At 37.0% G+C, this 13,301-nt stretch overlaps 1 protein-coding gene across 3 annotated transcripts in view; it reads right to left on the bottom strand.

Moving 5' to 3' along the window:
* Positions 1-13,301, bottom strand: part of LOC134744276 (protein eva-1 homolog C-like) — a 64,796-nt gene that overhangs the window by 33,097 nt on the left and 18,398 nt on the right. For all 3 annotated transcript variants that reach the window (XM_063678030.1, XM_063678028.1, XM_063678029.1), the window contains exons 2-3: positions 12,537-12,727; positions 7,008-7,146 (exon numbers count right to left, since the gene is read on the bottom strand). In XM_063678030.1, the coding sequence (XP_063534100.1) occupies positions 7,008-7,146; positions 12,537-12,727 (330 nt within the window). The remainder of the gene's footprint in view (positions 1-7,007; positions 7,147-12,536; positions 12,728-13,301) is intronic.

The following is a 13,301-nucleotide window of genomic DNA, read 5'->3' as shown; positions in this document are numbered from 1 at the left end:
TTACTAGTTTACTAGTCCTTTTTAGGTAGTGGAGAGGAGTCTAAAGCGGGTAACCCGCCAATAAAACAGGTAGACGCTATTTTATTGCGAAATTAAGTGTGAAAGTCAAGGTATGCATAGGTATGTAATTATTATGTAAACACTCCTGACTCCGATAACTAAAATACCTCTTCGCTCGCTACCCCACACTTGATTAATAGCTTAATTATAGTGCAGATCTCTTTCTTTTCTACTTATACACGGTGGCTAAAAAATAAGTGCATCGTTGCCAGAGAGGTTTTAGGATTATACTGAGCAACTTTTACTATGGGACCAACCCCGAAATCACGAAAAAAATTTTGGCTGTTTCATTCATTTTGGCTGGTCCATTTTCTATGTGAGAGTCAATTTTTTTTCGCGATTTCGTCGTTGGCCCCATAGTAAAAGTTGCTCAGTATAATTCCAAAACCTCCCTGGCAACGGGAATGCACTCATTTTGTAACTGTATTGAACGCTAGAAACAGGAGTCTATATCTAGATTTTAATACCTACATTACTCATACTCTACATACTGATACTGACGGTTTTTAGATAAATATCATAATCAGAAATCAGAAATTTTTATTTGCTTAGACATATAAATAAATATAACAATTGCGTTTTACTTACAACAAGACTAAAATATTTAATAACACATAGTTCAGTGTCACCTAATTTTAATTTGCTATCGAATATATTTCACGGTACCTTCTTAAATATAGCAGAATAAATAAAAATAAATATTCGTCGACTTTATTAAAAGAAACGTATAAGGTAAACCTAATAATATTCGATTCAAATAACGCTTATTGTACCATATTATTATCTCCGTTTACGGAGTGGAATCAAATAAATATTTTTCTTTTAACATTCGAAATTAATTATAATAATGAAGATCGATTTCAACAGGAAAAAGCGATGTTAATTCAAGTAAAATGTTCTGCTATTTTTTTGATAAAATGTGCAAAACTCGCGGATTAACGTGCATCCAAAATATTACTTCTTTATAGAAAAAACTTTAAAAAATAGTCCGAAGCTGGAAAAGTTGTAGCTTCCGCCCAATTTCGTTGAAATTGATGTTACTGGAGCTGTTTTTGTAAAAAAACTATTTGTTTTAGTAAAGCAAAAAAAAGCAATATTCATCAATTCAATTCAATAATATTTCAAACACCGTGGCCGTACTCGATACATGGCTAGACGAAATCGGCTCGATATAAAATAATGGCAAAGAGTGGTCTGAAAGTCAACATTAAACGGTTGTGTCATTATTTTGTTGACTTATCGGTCTGCAATTAAAATCATAATTTCAAAATATTTATACGTAAACCGCGTAATATTACACAAATTATCCACTTTTTTATTTTAATAGTATTCTTATTATTCCCCTAACAGTGACAGTGCTATCTCATTTACCCGACACAAATAGACAGTGTACGCTGACCGCCGTGCTTTCGATATTGAAAGCCTCTTATTTAACATTTACACTAATCTAAATTGCACTCAGTGCTGCTACTGCGGAGCCCAGGGTCCGATTTCCGACTATTTCTCCTACATTTTCTCATAAGCTGATCAGTGGGATATAATAAACTATGTAGTATGTAGTAAAAAGAAGTCTAAACCTATGACTGCGAGAAGTCGGGGATAGATTACAATTAAAACCTCGTCCATACTAAACTTATAGCTTTTATCCGTATTGCAATTATTTCCACCTAATTTCAATAGCGCGTATCAATCATATCGGTATTGATATTGTAAACGTAAAATGAAATCTCAGATGTACGTGACAAATAATATAACAATATATGAATGTAAAGTCGTCATCAATAAAACTTGCAAATAATGTACTTAAACAAATATGTCAGATTTTGTTAGCTTTTGACACATAACCTAACATTTTTCCGAGGGCTATTTTCCCTGAAATATTAATAATTAACATTAAATTTAACTAATATGTATATAAATAAAATATTTAAAGATGATAAAGATAAAAATAAAATAAAAGTAAGATAAAGTTTAAATATATACTGTTGATAAGGTCATGGTTGTCGTTATGAAGTAATGAAGGTAAAATGGTTTGTTTACATTATTTGCAAGTTATATTGACGAGGACTTTATTCGATATGGCATGACCTGGGGCCTATTTCTCAAACGGTATTAAACTAATAATAATTAGTCCACGAACTGTCAAATCGTATGGGTTACCATGGCAACCTAATGATATTAGACTAATGCCGTTCGAGAAATGGGCCCCGACGCGTAACTTTGCAAGCAATGTGTTTTGATACGCGATTGCTGCGATCCAATTAAATTGGATACTCGAGGAGAAAAAATATCATTAGCGAAGTATTAGTAACCTAACCTAAAACCAAACGCGAGGATTTTTAGGGTTCCGTAAAGATTCGATGATCGAGAAAACAACATAATACGCTGATGCGTTTGATATACTAGTTTTTGCTAGTGTTACACAATTATTGAAGCAGGCGTTTACAATTGAGGTAGGTTGTTCTATAATATATCTCTCTCTTTTTGTTAAGTTGTAAGAGGTACTTTTTACGCGTACCTAGTCTGATCCTCTCTTTTTGATGCTAACTGTACCATTGGTCCTAGTTGACGTGTCTACACAACAACACGCGGCTCACATCACACCCGTCCCATTAACATACAGTTCTATGTGTCGCTGTCTTAAAGGTAGTACCTAAATAGTATGTCGCCTTAGCTATGACAATGCTTTATAAAATGAGCAATAAAGATTAAGTGCCAGTTGCACCATCCGCACTTAACAGACTGATCAACGTCACCCGGCGCGCCGCGGCGGTTTACTATGAAACTTTCCATACAATAAAATTTAGCGAACTCTTTAACGATGACAAATAGTTTGGTGCAACCGAGCAACCGACTTTAAGTGTAGTGTGGACTAAGCGTAACGCGGGGTTCAACCCGACAGTTTGCCCTAATGAGTAGTCGCCGCACCTTATCAGCCGCGCCCGGGGCGGCGACCTCGTCCAGGAATTTATTAACAGGGCATAAATCACATCAATACACTTCCAGGAGCGCTCATAAAACGCCCGCTCACGCGATTAGAATGAACCCTCTTTTGTTTTCTACCGCTGAATTATTGTTGGCCATTTAAGTGTGGTGCATCGGGGATTTTAAAAAATCGAACGTTTCCAGATTTTAATATTTTTTTTAGTAAATCATTCTCCATTGTTAGGATTTGAAAAACTTGCTGCGTGACCATCTAATTGTGGAAGTTTTATTTAGAGCTATCCGCGCATCTTTAAACAATAATACTTTATTATGTTTTACAAATTAATATAGGAGTACCAATTATCCGAGATACACATGTACCTACAGAAAATATACGAGTATTAATTACTAAGTTGACAACTCGATATAAAAAAACCGGCCAAGTGCGAGTCGGACTCGCGCACGAATGGTTCCGTACATTTCCCCAAAAAACGGCAAAACATTACTTAAATATTTATTTTATTCTGTTTTTAGTATTTGTTGTTATAGCGGCAACAGGAATATCATCTGTGAAAATTTCAACTGTCTAGCTACGTATCACGGTTGATGAGATACAGTCATGTGACAGACGGACAGACAGACAGACAGCGGAGTCTTAGTAATAGGGTCCCGTGTTTACCCTTTGGGTACGGAACCCTAAAAAGCCAGCCAGAGGCCCAGAGGCCGTGAGTTCAAATCTCACCCAAGGCAGTAATTTTTCCACTTAAAAATTTATTGTAAGCTTAAAAGCAACGTTCGCGGACGTTTCTGCTTGTTAAAAATTAATTGAGGGTAATCTGTAAATAGCTAATATTTTTCTTAATAATTGTATTTTACAGTTATCAATGATCTAGATAATTGTTGTAAAATACAATACCGCCGGGAGATATCCTATATTTAATATTTACTAATAATTGCTTTTATAAAAGGAAACTGCAGTAAATATTCATAGATGAAAAAAAGAACAAACATGTTCAATACTTTCAAAGCATTTTGCTCGAACAATGAATATATTACACATGTAATGTATTGAATTTTTACTTTTGCATTTCATCAAAAATAGAATTTCGCTGAAGTTTTCGGTAACCATCATCCAATACATAGAAATATGTTTTATACTAGATGAGAACCCGGCTTCGCTCGGGTAAAATAAATAATAGGTTTCTTCTTCTTTTTATCCTGTTACCCTTTGCTGTGGTGTAGGGCTCTAATCATAAAATAAATAATAGTACTCATTTTAAATTAAATAGCTAGAGTTAGACCAAGAAAAGTCTGCAACGATTTTGATAGCACACGCAGTGCAAGTGTTATTTAACGTCATAATTTCATAGAAGTTTGACGTTTAAAATAACACTAGCACTGCGTGTGCTATCAAAATCACTGCAGATTTTTCTTGGTCTAACTCCATTTACTTTTACGCTTTAACCTTCACCTTAATCTTCATCAAGGCGGTTACATATCTCATCTTCAAAAACTTTAAATGCGATTATTAAAACCTCGAAAATCTTTTCCGTTAATAATGTTTGCCCGAAGTATCATTGACTGTAGGTTTCAAAATATTTATCAGTACGGTTTTTACTCACTATTATTTTTAGTCCCATTTCATTCGTTTCGATAAAGCGAGATTACTGGTACGGGAGAAATGTTTTGTGCCGCGTAAGATTCGCGAGGCGATTGAAATTTCACGCCGCCCTAATTTCAATCGGGACGGAGGCTGGATGTTGCCACCTGCATGGAAGCCTATAATACCTAGGGTCAAGCGGCAAGTGTGTTGTGACGATCGCGGAGACATAGTGAGTGCAGTGTGCTTGACTTCGTTCGATACAGCCGCCCTACCAGACCTTCACTTGACGACTCCATCTGCGGACTGCCCCGCGCCCCCCGCCCCCGCCCATCAGCGCGTGCGCAACGAGCGACGAGGCGGGCGGCGCGGGCAGTGCACGACGAACAACCGCCGCGGACACTCGTGCCTGAGGATGGATTCCCAAAGAATCCGAAACATGTCGCCAAAAGCGACTAAAAATAATAGTGAGTAAAAACCGTACTGATAAATATTTTGAAATATGTCTCACGATAGTTTAAGTGCGATGACTGTAGGTTTATTTCGCAAGTAATTTAAAATGCAACTTTTTGAAATTTTACAGTAATATTTCCCAAATAATTAATGAGCAGGCATCGTAAACTGCGAGCGAAATCCATTGAAGTACTAGGGCTGTTACTTAGTCAAGTCAAGTCAAAGTACGTCATTTCAATGGATTTCGCTCGCAGTTTACGATGCCTGTTAATGAGGAACCACAGCAATGGCGCAGTTGAATATGCTATGGAGGCCAGGAGGGGACGCTAGCGCTGGATAATCTCTCTCTGAGCTTGAGGGCTCAGGTAACATTATACCTGAGCCTGGACGCCCAGACTACCTGTCTGTACGACTTACTTATTATGTGGTAAAAAACAAAGCAATATTCCACATTATAAATGCATAAGTAACTCGGTCTGTCTGTTTCCTCCTCACGCTAAAACCGCTTAGCCGATTTAGATGAAATTCGAGATGGAGTTCGAGATACGGGAAAGGACATAGTTTAGTTTAGGGATAGTTTTTATCAATCATCATCATCATTCCAAGGAAACGAAGTCGCGGGCAGAAGCTAGTACCTAATAAAAGTTACTTGAAATACAAACACAGAGCATCTATAAACAAGGCCATAAAGTAACGTGCGATCCCATCCCGCAAAGTAGAGCACTGAATAGCTGGTCAGATTTCCTGATATTTTCGTAAAGTCTAAGTTACTGCGGCCATTATCTGACCGATATTGAATCCTCTCTTTGTTCTACGCCCGAAGATTGTGCATATCCGCCAGGCTAGATCTTATTGATTTACGTGCAATATATTCATGGCCTTTGTAAAAAAAGTTGATACAGGGTTCTCTAAAGAAATGTTCAGTCGGCAACGGTTTCTTGTTAAAAGTAGCTTAAACTAGCTGCCTGTTTTCATTGGTTTCTTTTTCATTCCTTTTAGTTAGTTCTTGCTTAGATTTTAAAGACGCCTCGGTACAAAGTGAAAGAAAGATTCAGTAGGTAATAAAATGAACAACGCAACTAATTAAATGAAGCATTACTTTACGGGATTCCACGATAAGTTACTAGTAAATATTCTTTACTTTCATCTCATTACTCTAAACGCATTTAAAAATAATGTTATTGCGGCATCTATTTCTAGGTCACCCAATATTCCTTTAGGAAGTACCAATTTTTCGTTCAATCTGAAATATATGTATATATGTTATGTGTGTTATAGCTGCGAAATTGTATGGAATAATTATGAATGAATTCATTGATAAATTTGCCATGCACTTTAGCGGCTGATGGTACATAGAATCAAGTCTTGACATAAGTTATTGTTTGCCTTGTACGATGCCAAATGTGTCGTCGTCTGTCATCAAGTACAGAAGAAAATTGATACATATTTCTTAAAATAAGAACTTTTATGCCATGATGCATTTTCATATTCACTTTAATTTATTACGGAACCGCAACACAGGTCGGGCTTGCCACCAAAGCTTTCTATAGTCTGGTTATTGTCAGTTTGGTTTCAATAAATAAATGTAATGGGGGGTTTTTATTTCCTAGTTTTAACTGTCGTTACTATAAAACAGTGCTTGGGAAGTTAAAAAACATAATGTATTCCATCATGAAATCGTGCTCAGAAAATTTAAAAGTAGATATGTGGTAACTATACTTATTCACTATTAGCTACATTTAAATTAATTTTGTCACTGGGTTTACTTATATATTAGAGTTTCCTGTTAATTGGAACAAAAAGGCACTGAATGCGACTTCTGTGGTATCTGAGGAGCCCTTTGTTATCTAACTTTCAAATATTTGGATGTCATGTCCAGCAATGTTTTTGCAGCTAAATAATACAAATGATAAAAAAACACAAGGAGATGGAAATATGGAAATATGATGGTTTAAAAGGTAGTACTCACACGGTCGACATTTGTATGCCACTCGTACGAACTTCCTGGCCTTAGGGCAAGGATCAGGGGACCCCGCCATCAGCGCTGTGCTGAATTGACAGTTTTTCTTCTTCTGACATGCCTCCACTACTGTTTGCAACAGGGAGTACTGAAACAATAAAAAGTATTTAAGTAATATTTGGGGAAAATCTTATAAAGGTCATGCTTTTTCACCAAGAAGCGCTAACAAGTCTTAAATATACGATTAAACACACATACAAGGCTTATCTTGTTAATGAATAAATAACCATTTCATCACACATACTCATAAAGAAATACCACAATCAACGCAGGTGCAGGTGTAGCGAGAGTTATGGCCCATTTTATTTCCTGGGGCGTTATTGACTTTTTTAAACTATCTCACTAACGCATATGAAATTATGGACCAAGAAGACGCCTCTTCTACCTACCGTTATCCCGGCCTTTGCCAGGGTCCGCTTTCCTACTTGCCTTTCTCCACTTTTCGCGATCCTGGGCGTCCTCTCGTGTGAGCCCGTCTACGGTCATATCGACTTTCACGACATCGAGCCATCGCTTTTTTGGTCTGCCCTGGGGTCGGAAGCCGCCAAGGGCTAGGTTATGGCATATATGTTTCCCACGTAGTCAGCTGGCGTAAGCGTGGCCTAACCACCGGAGGCGACACTCTTCTCCGCTTCTCCGCTACGTCTGCGACGCTGCCACGGATGTACTCGTTACAGATGCGGTCAGGGCGCGTAACGCCGCACAGCTACCGCAGCATCTTCATCTCTGTAACGCGAAGCTCCTGAACGTGCCTTCCAAGAACCGGCCACGTCTCGGCGCGATAAAGTAGGACTGGACGGATAATGAAACTATAATTATGCTTCTTTTTATTATATCATCTTCAAGTGACCTTTTCTAAGAACGTTCATCGTTGCCTATGTTATATTTGAGTACCTAGTAGTATTACGCAGCAGTCGTATCAAAACAAGATGCTGGCATATCATGCTTATGTTGTATCCAATTTAAGATACGGTATATTGATTTAGGGAAATTCATCATATGTAAATCATGCCTTTATAGCACAAAAACAATGCATTAGAACAATATGCAACATCCGTCAAAGAACATGTTGTGTAAGTTCTTTCATTAAATTGAAATTGTTAACTGTACACTCGATTTATATATACGAAGTTTGTGTATTTGTTAAATTGGACCCCGATATGTTCGTCATGAAAAGAGATATAACACATTTTAACACTAGATATCCTCTACAGACTAGTACTCCCTAATATGCATATAATCATGAAAAATAAAAGTTGTTATGCAATGTGCGTTAAAATATTTAATAGACTGCCTGATGAGCTTAAACAGCTACCACTCAATAAATTTAAAAAAAATCTGTACTCTTTCCTTGTCGACAAATGTTACTACAGTCTGAAGGAATTTTTAGTTAATTAACTGTCACTTCATAATTTGTTAGTAACAGTCCACGTTAATGACTTAATGGCTATTTTATAACTAGTTTAATAAAGCATGTTTGATTAAAATAATAATGTCAATTAAACTTAAATTTAGTATATTTTTTCAATTTGCATGGCTTTTTAAAGTCTAAATGTGTATGGCTCTATAAATAATAATGTAATACCACTGTATACCACATTTAATGGCAAATAAATATATTTTGTATTTTGTATTTGTATTTGATGAAATCTTAACATCATGAAATAAAACTATGAAAACGGATTATATCGCGTGTATTGAATTTATAATACCACGAACGCTGTAAAGAGTTCGAAACATCGGGATGTATTATAAATTCAATACACGCGATATAATCCGTTTTCATAGTTTTATTTCATGAGTAACTATCGCGCTAACCGAAGACAATATTATGAAATCTTAACATGTTAAATCAGAATAGGCCCCTTTTTATTTCATGCATAGTCATAGTTCTCGAACAATTTTCAATCAATATCCATTACCTACACAAGCAACTGCCTCTTAATAACAACAACGAAGGGTCTTTCAAGGGTAAAAAAGAGGGGGCACACTAACGCTTGTTAAAATATCGCAACCACGCTCCCCCTGAAGGAAATGTACACGTAAATAGACAACAGACGATTCATTTCTCTAGTTTTGGACACAACTATGCGGTATTGAACCTTTAAGTCTTAGGAGAGACTTGCCTTCGCCTCCTTGTGTATGTTCTACCGCTTGTACAATGGGCTGTGCTTTGAAGAATTGTTTGACCGCACCGCTCGCCGTCGGCAGGGTGTTCATCCTCACACCCTAGAACCTAAATGGTCGCTTACTGTGCGGTTTCAGAGGAATTTTCTCCCGCGGACGCTTCGGCTGTGGAATGAGCTCATGCCGAGGTTTTCCCGAGGGGCTACAGTATGGGGTTCTTCAAAAAAGGAGTGTACAGGTTTTTAAAGGGTCGGCAACGCGCATGTTATATCCATGGTGTTGCAGGCGTGCATAGGCTACGGTAACTGCTTACCATCAGGCGGGCCGTATGCTTGATTGCCACCGACGTGGTATAAAACTATAAATTTTGAGTCCTAATCGTAAATATAATAGTTACAACAATACTTTAAAAAGTGTGTTTTCTCGTCAAAAATAATAATTTTATTTATTCTATTATTTGTTGTGATAGTAGAACTACCCACAGCGTGAAAAATTAAAGATATGAAGGTTCATGATATACAGCCTGTTGAGAGACAGGCGAAAAGATGGACGGACGGACAGTGAAGGTTAACGATTGGGTTCTGCTTGGTACCGTTTTGATATGAAACCCTAAAAAGTTGATAATTATGTGATGAGTATATGTCATCATCTTCCTCGCGTTGTCCCGGCATTTTGCCACGGCTCCATGGGAGCCTGGGGTCCGCTTGGCAACTAATCCCAAGAATTGGCGTAGGCACTAGTTTTTACGAAAGCGACTGCCATCTGACCGTCCAACCCAGAGGTGAAACTAGGCCTTGTCGGGATTAGTCCGGTTTCCTCACGATGTTTTCCTTCACCGAAAAGCGACTGGTAAACATCAAATGTTATTTCGTACATAAGTTCCGAAAAACTTGAACCCGCGACCTCCGGATTGCAAGTCGCACGCTCTTACCGCTAGGCCACCTGCGCTCTCTCCTAGGCCACCAGCGCTCTCTCAATGAGTACGGGTCATGATGATGAGTATATGTATAGGTGATGAGTATATGTATAGGTATTATAAAAAAATAAACTTTATTATAACCTTAAATAATGTATTACTGGCTATTGAAGTTGTATTTTTTTAATGATATAGGATGCAAACAAGCAGACGTATCGCCTGACCTTATGATACGCGATTACCGTCGCCCATAGACATCCGCAACACCAGAGGGGTTGTTAGTGCGTTGCCGGCCTTTAAGATGGGAGTATGCTCTTTTCTTGAAGGTTTGAAGGTCGTATCGGTATCGGTCCGGAAATACCGCACGGTCCATTCAGGAAGTTTCTGAAGAAACGCACAGTAGACGACTGCGAACCATCTAAGTGTATCATATAATAATAAATATAATTATTATGTTTATCATATTAGAATTTTGTCACATCACAGCTTAAACAATGTTCCCGTGTTACTAAAACATGTTGCGGATATCATCATTGGTATTTTTGGGGCGAAGCATGTTGCTGATTTGTATTTGTAGCCACCGGACGAAGCCTGCGTTGTGGATTTCTTACATATAACAAGATTATTTTTTAAGATTTCTTTTTTGTCGGTTATTGTAAAATGACGTGTATCTCAATTTAATAAAGTGATAATTGATTTGAAAAAAAAAAACTATTAAAACAGTTAACACTCATTCATTAAGATACCACACTTCCGCAGTATTAAAGTTCGGCTACTGTCCCAAAGGAAATCCACATATACACATAGACGACAACAGGGTATAATTCGTTATCTCGCTCTTTTGTTGGATGTTAGTAAGAGATAGTCCGCTCGTTCAGTAAGTGGACAGAGTGGATGGACATTAGCTCCGAAAGCTGTAAAAGAGTAATTATGGTTGAAATTACCCAAGTTTGAGGTCAAATTCATTTAAATGTCAACCTTATTATTTACACTATAACAGCATAGACAGATATTTGAAATAACGTACAGAGGAAATTTCTCGATCTAGTTATGTTGAGATATTTTTTTTTGACTAAACGCTGACATAATAATATAAGCACTCGGTAGTCGGTACAAAATTGGTTCGTAAAGCCGCCATCGAAGGCAGGGTAATTAAAATTTTAATGAAACATTCCTAGCAATTCATACTGTAGAAATTTATATAAAGTCGGAAATACCTTGATATCCTAAATACAGTATCTCTTCAATGCCGACGTTTACACGACAGTGTGGTGTACACAACAGTAAATCAAAAGCCTATATAAGTTAAAATTAGAACTGTGATACCCACGAAAATGATCTGTCACTAGAAAAATAGGTTGGGTTTTGTTACATTTTGGACTCACCTGGCGCTTCGATCACGATTTGGTATGCGTAATTTCTGCCTAAAAATTGTGAATGGAGAATATTTTCATAGCATTATTGTATACTGGGTGTCCCTAGCCATTGAACAACGCCGAAATGTACATATGCATTAGGGTATTTAGGACCAGTATACAAACTATCACAACAACCGGTGTAGCGATTACGAAGAAATTAACAAATTACGATTTTTTACTTTGGAGCAACCTGTATGTGTTAGTTAGCTCCTGAGGTCATAAATAGTATGAAACCTTCTTCGATATTTTTTTTTATCATACTAATAAGATTATGACTTTTGAAAAATGTCATCATTGCCGCATAGTTTCAACCAAATTGTCAAGAACACTGCTAATGATTAATACAGTATGTGTATTTTTGTTGTCAATTGTTGGAAATAACTTTTATTTGAAAAATTAGTTTGTTATCTTTTGTTCTTATTAAAAAAATATTAACGTTAGAGCATTCCTGAGAAGTAACCCTACGTGGGATTTCAGAGTTTGTCCAATGGCTAAGGTCACTCTGTATATTTAAAGTTCTACTAAATAACTGTTCTGCATCTTAGGCTTTGGTAAACCGAATTTATAAGAAATACTTTTTTTTATATATCGATCATTCTGCCACGATATTATTTGGTACATTTGGGGAAAAATAAATACGAGTAAACTAAACTAAATTTGCCTAAGTAACATGAATAATAAATTGTATAAAACTAAATTCTATAAATAAATAAAATTGTCGACAAAACAAGGGTAGACCCATGGTTACGTCGCCTGAGTCAAACTTTAATATAGTCACTTTAAGGAGAAACAATTTTGACGCATCAAACAGGCAATTTTTGGTAATGTATCATGTCATGTATGTATAAATCATGTATGTTTGCATCTGTCATCCCAATACATACCTATTTACTTTTTATTGACGTTTGTCGCTAAACGATTGTCATCCTGGCTAGCGTCCCAGATTGGCGAGAATAGATATACATATGATGTTGCATAATTTGCTTCAGGGTTATCAACAATGTCGGTCATACAAACCTGCATAGTATTAGGCCACAAGCAGCCATCGTTCGTCTGCTGTCCCGGCTTGACGGTCTCGCATGTGCGTGTGCCGTTGCCGTACGTCGCCGCCTGCACGTTGACGACGGTGCCCGTGGGGCATACGAGCGACACCAGCTCGTCGTCGCACGCTGTGCGATGCATGTCTTTGAGCGTGCTAGCCAGGGAACCTGTATAGGAAAACATTCACATTAGAAATCCTATATCCATGCTCAAATACTAATGAACCTATTCCTACTTGTTACAGTAGGCTATTCTACATTATTATTATTTTTTTCGTTCGTATAGCTTTTATGACCAACTGGTATTTTGATTTTATGAAAAAAAAAACATCGCCATATGCAAAGTAAAATTGATTAAACTTTAAAATATAAATGTTCGCGCCAAAAAGGCAGCTGCCATCCTTTTGAACTTGTGATGTCATAATAGGGTATTTGACTACTCAGTATCTTTTTTCGAACTGTCAAAACGATTTTGCTACTATGGAATTTACATGAAACACTACTAGCATGTGACGTCACAATCAAATCACCTACTCTTTATAGTTTTATACGGGTTTTAAAATAGCAATTGTGTCTAAAAATAGCTGCTGTCTACGTTTCTCTATTAATCTTCTGGTGCTTTATTTAATGCATGGTGTAAAATAATTTATTTGAAATACAGTCAAATACCCTATAGCAGGGCAGTAACAAAGAAACGTCAAATGAGAAGGTTAGCCGGAAGACATTCTTTAAGGGGATAAGT

Source organism: Cydia strobilella, chromosome 9 (assembly GCF_947568885.1).
Source record: "Cydia strobilella chromosome 9, ilCydStro3.1, whole genome shotgun sequence".
NCBI lineage: Eukaryota > Metazoa > Arthropoda > Insecta > Lepidoptera > Tortricidae > Cydia > Cydia strobilella.
Note: the sequence above shows the minus strand (reverse complement) of the source record. Positions and strands in the feature narration are given on the sequence as shown.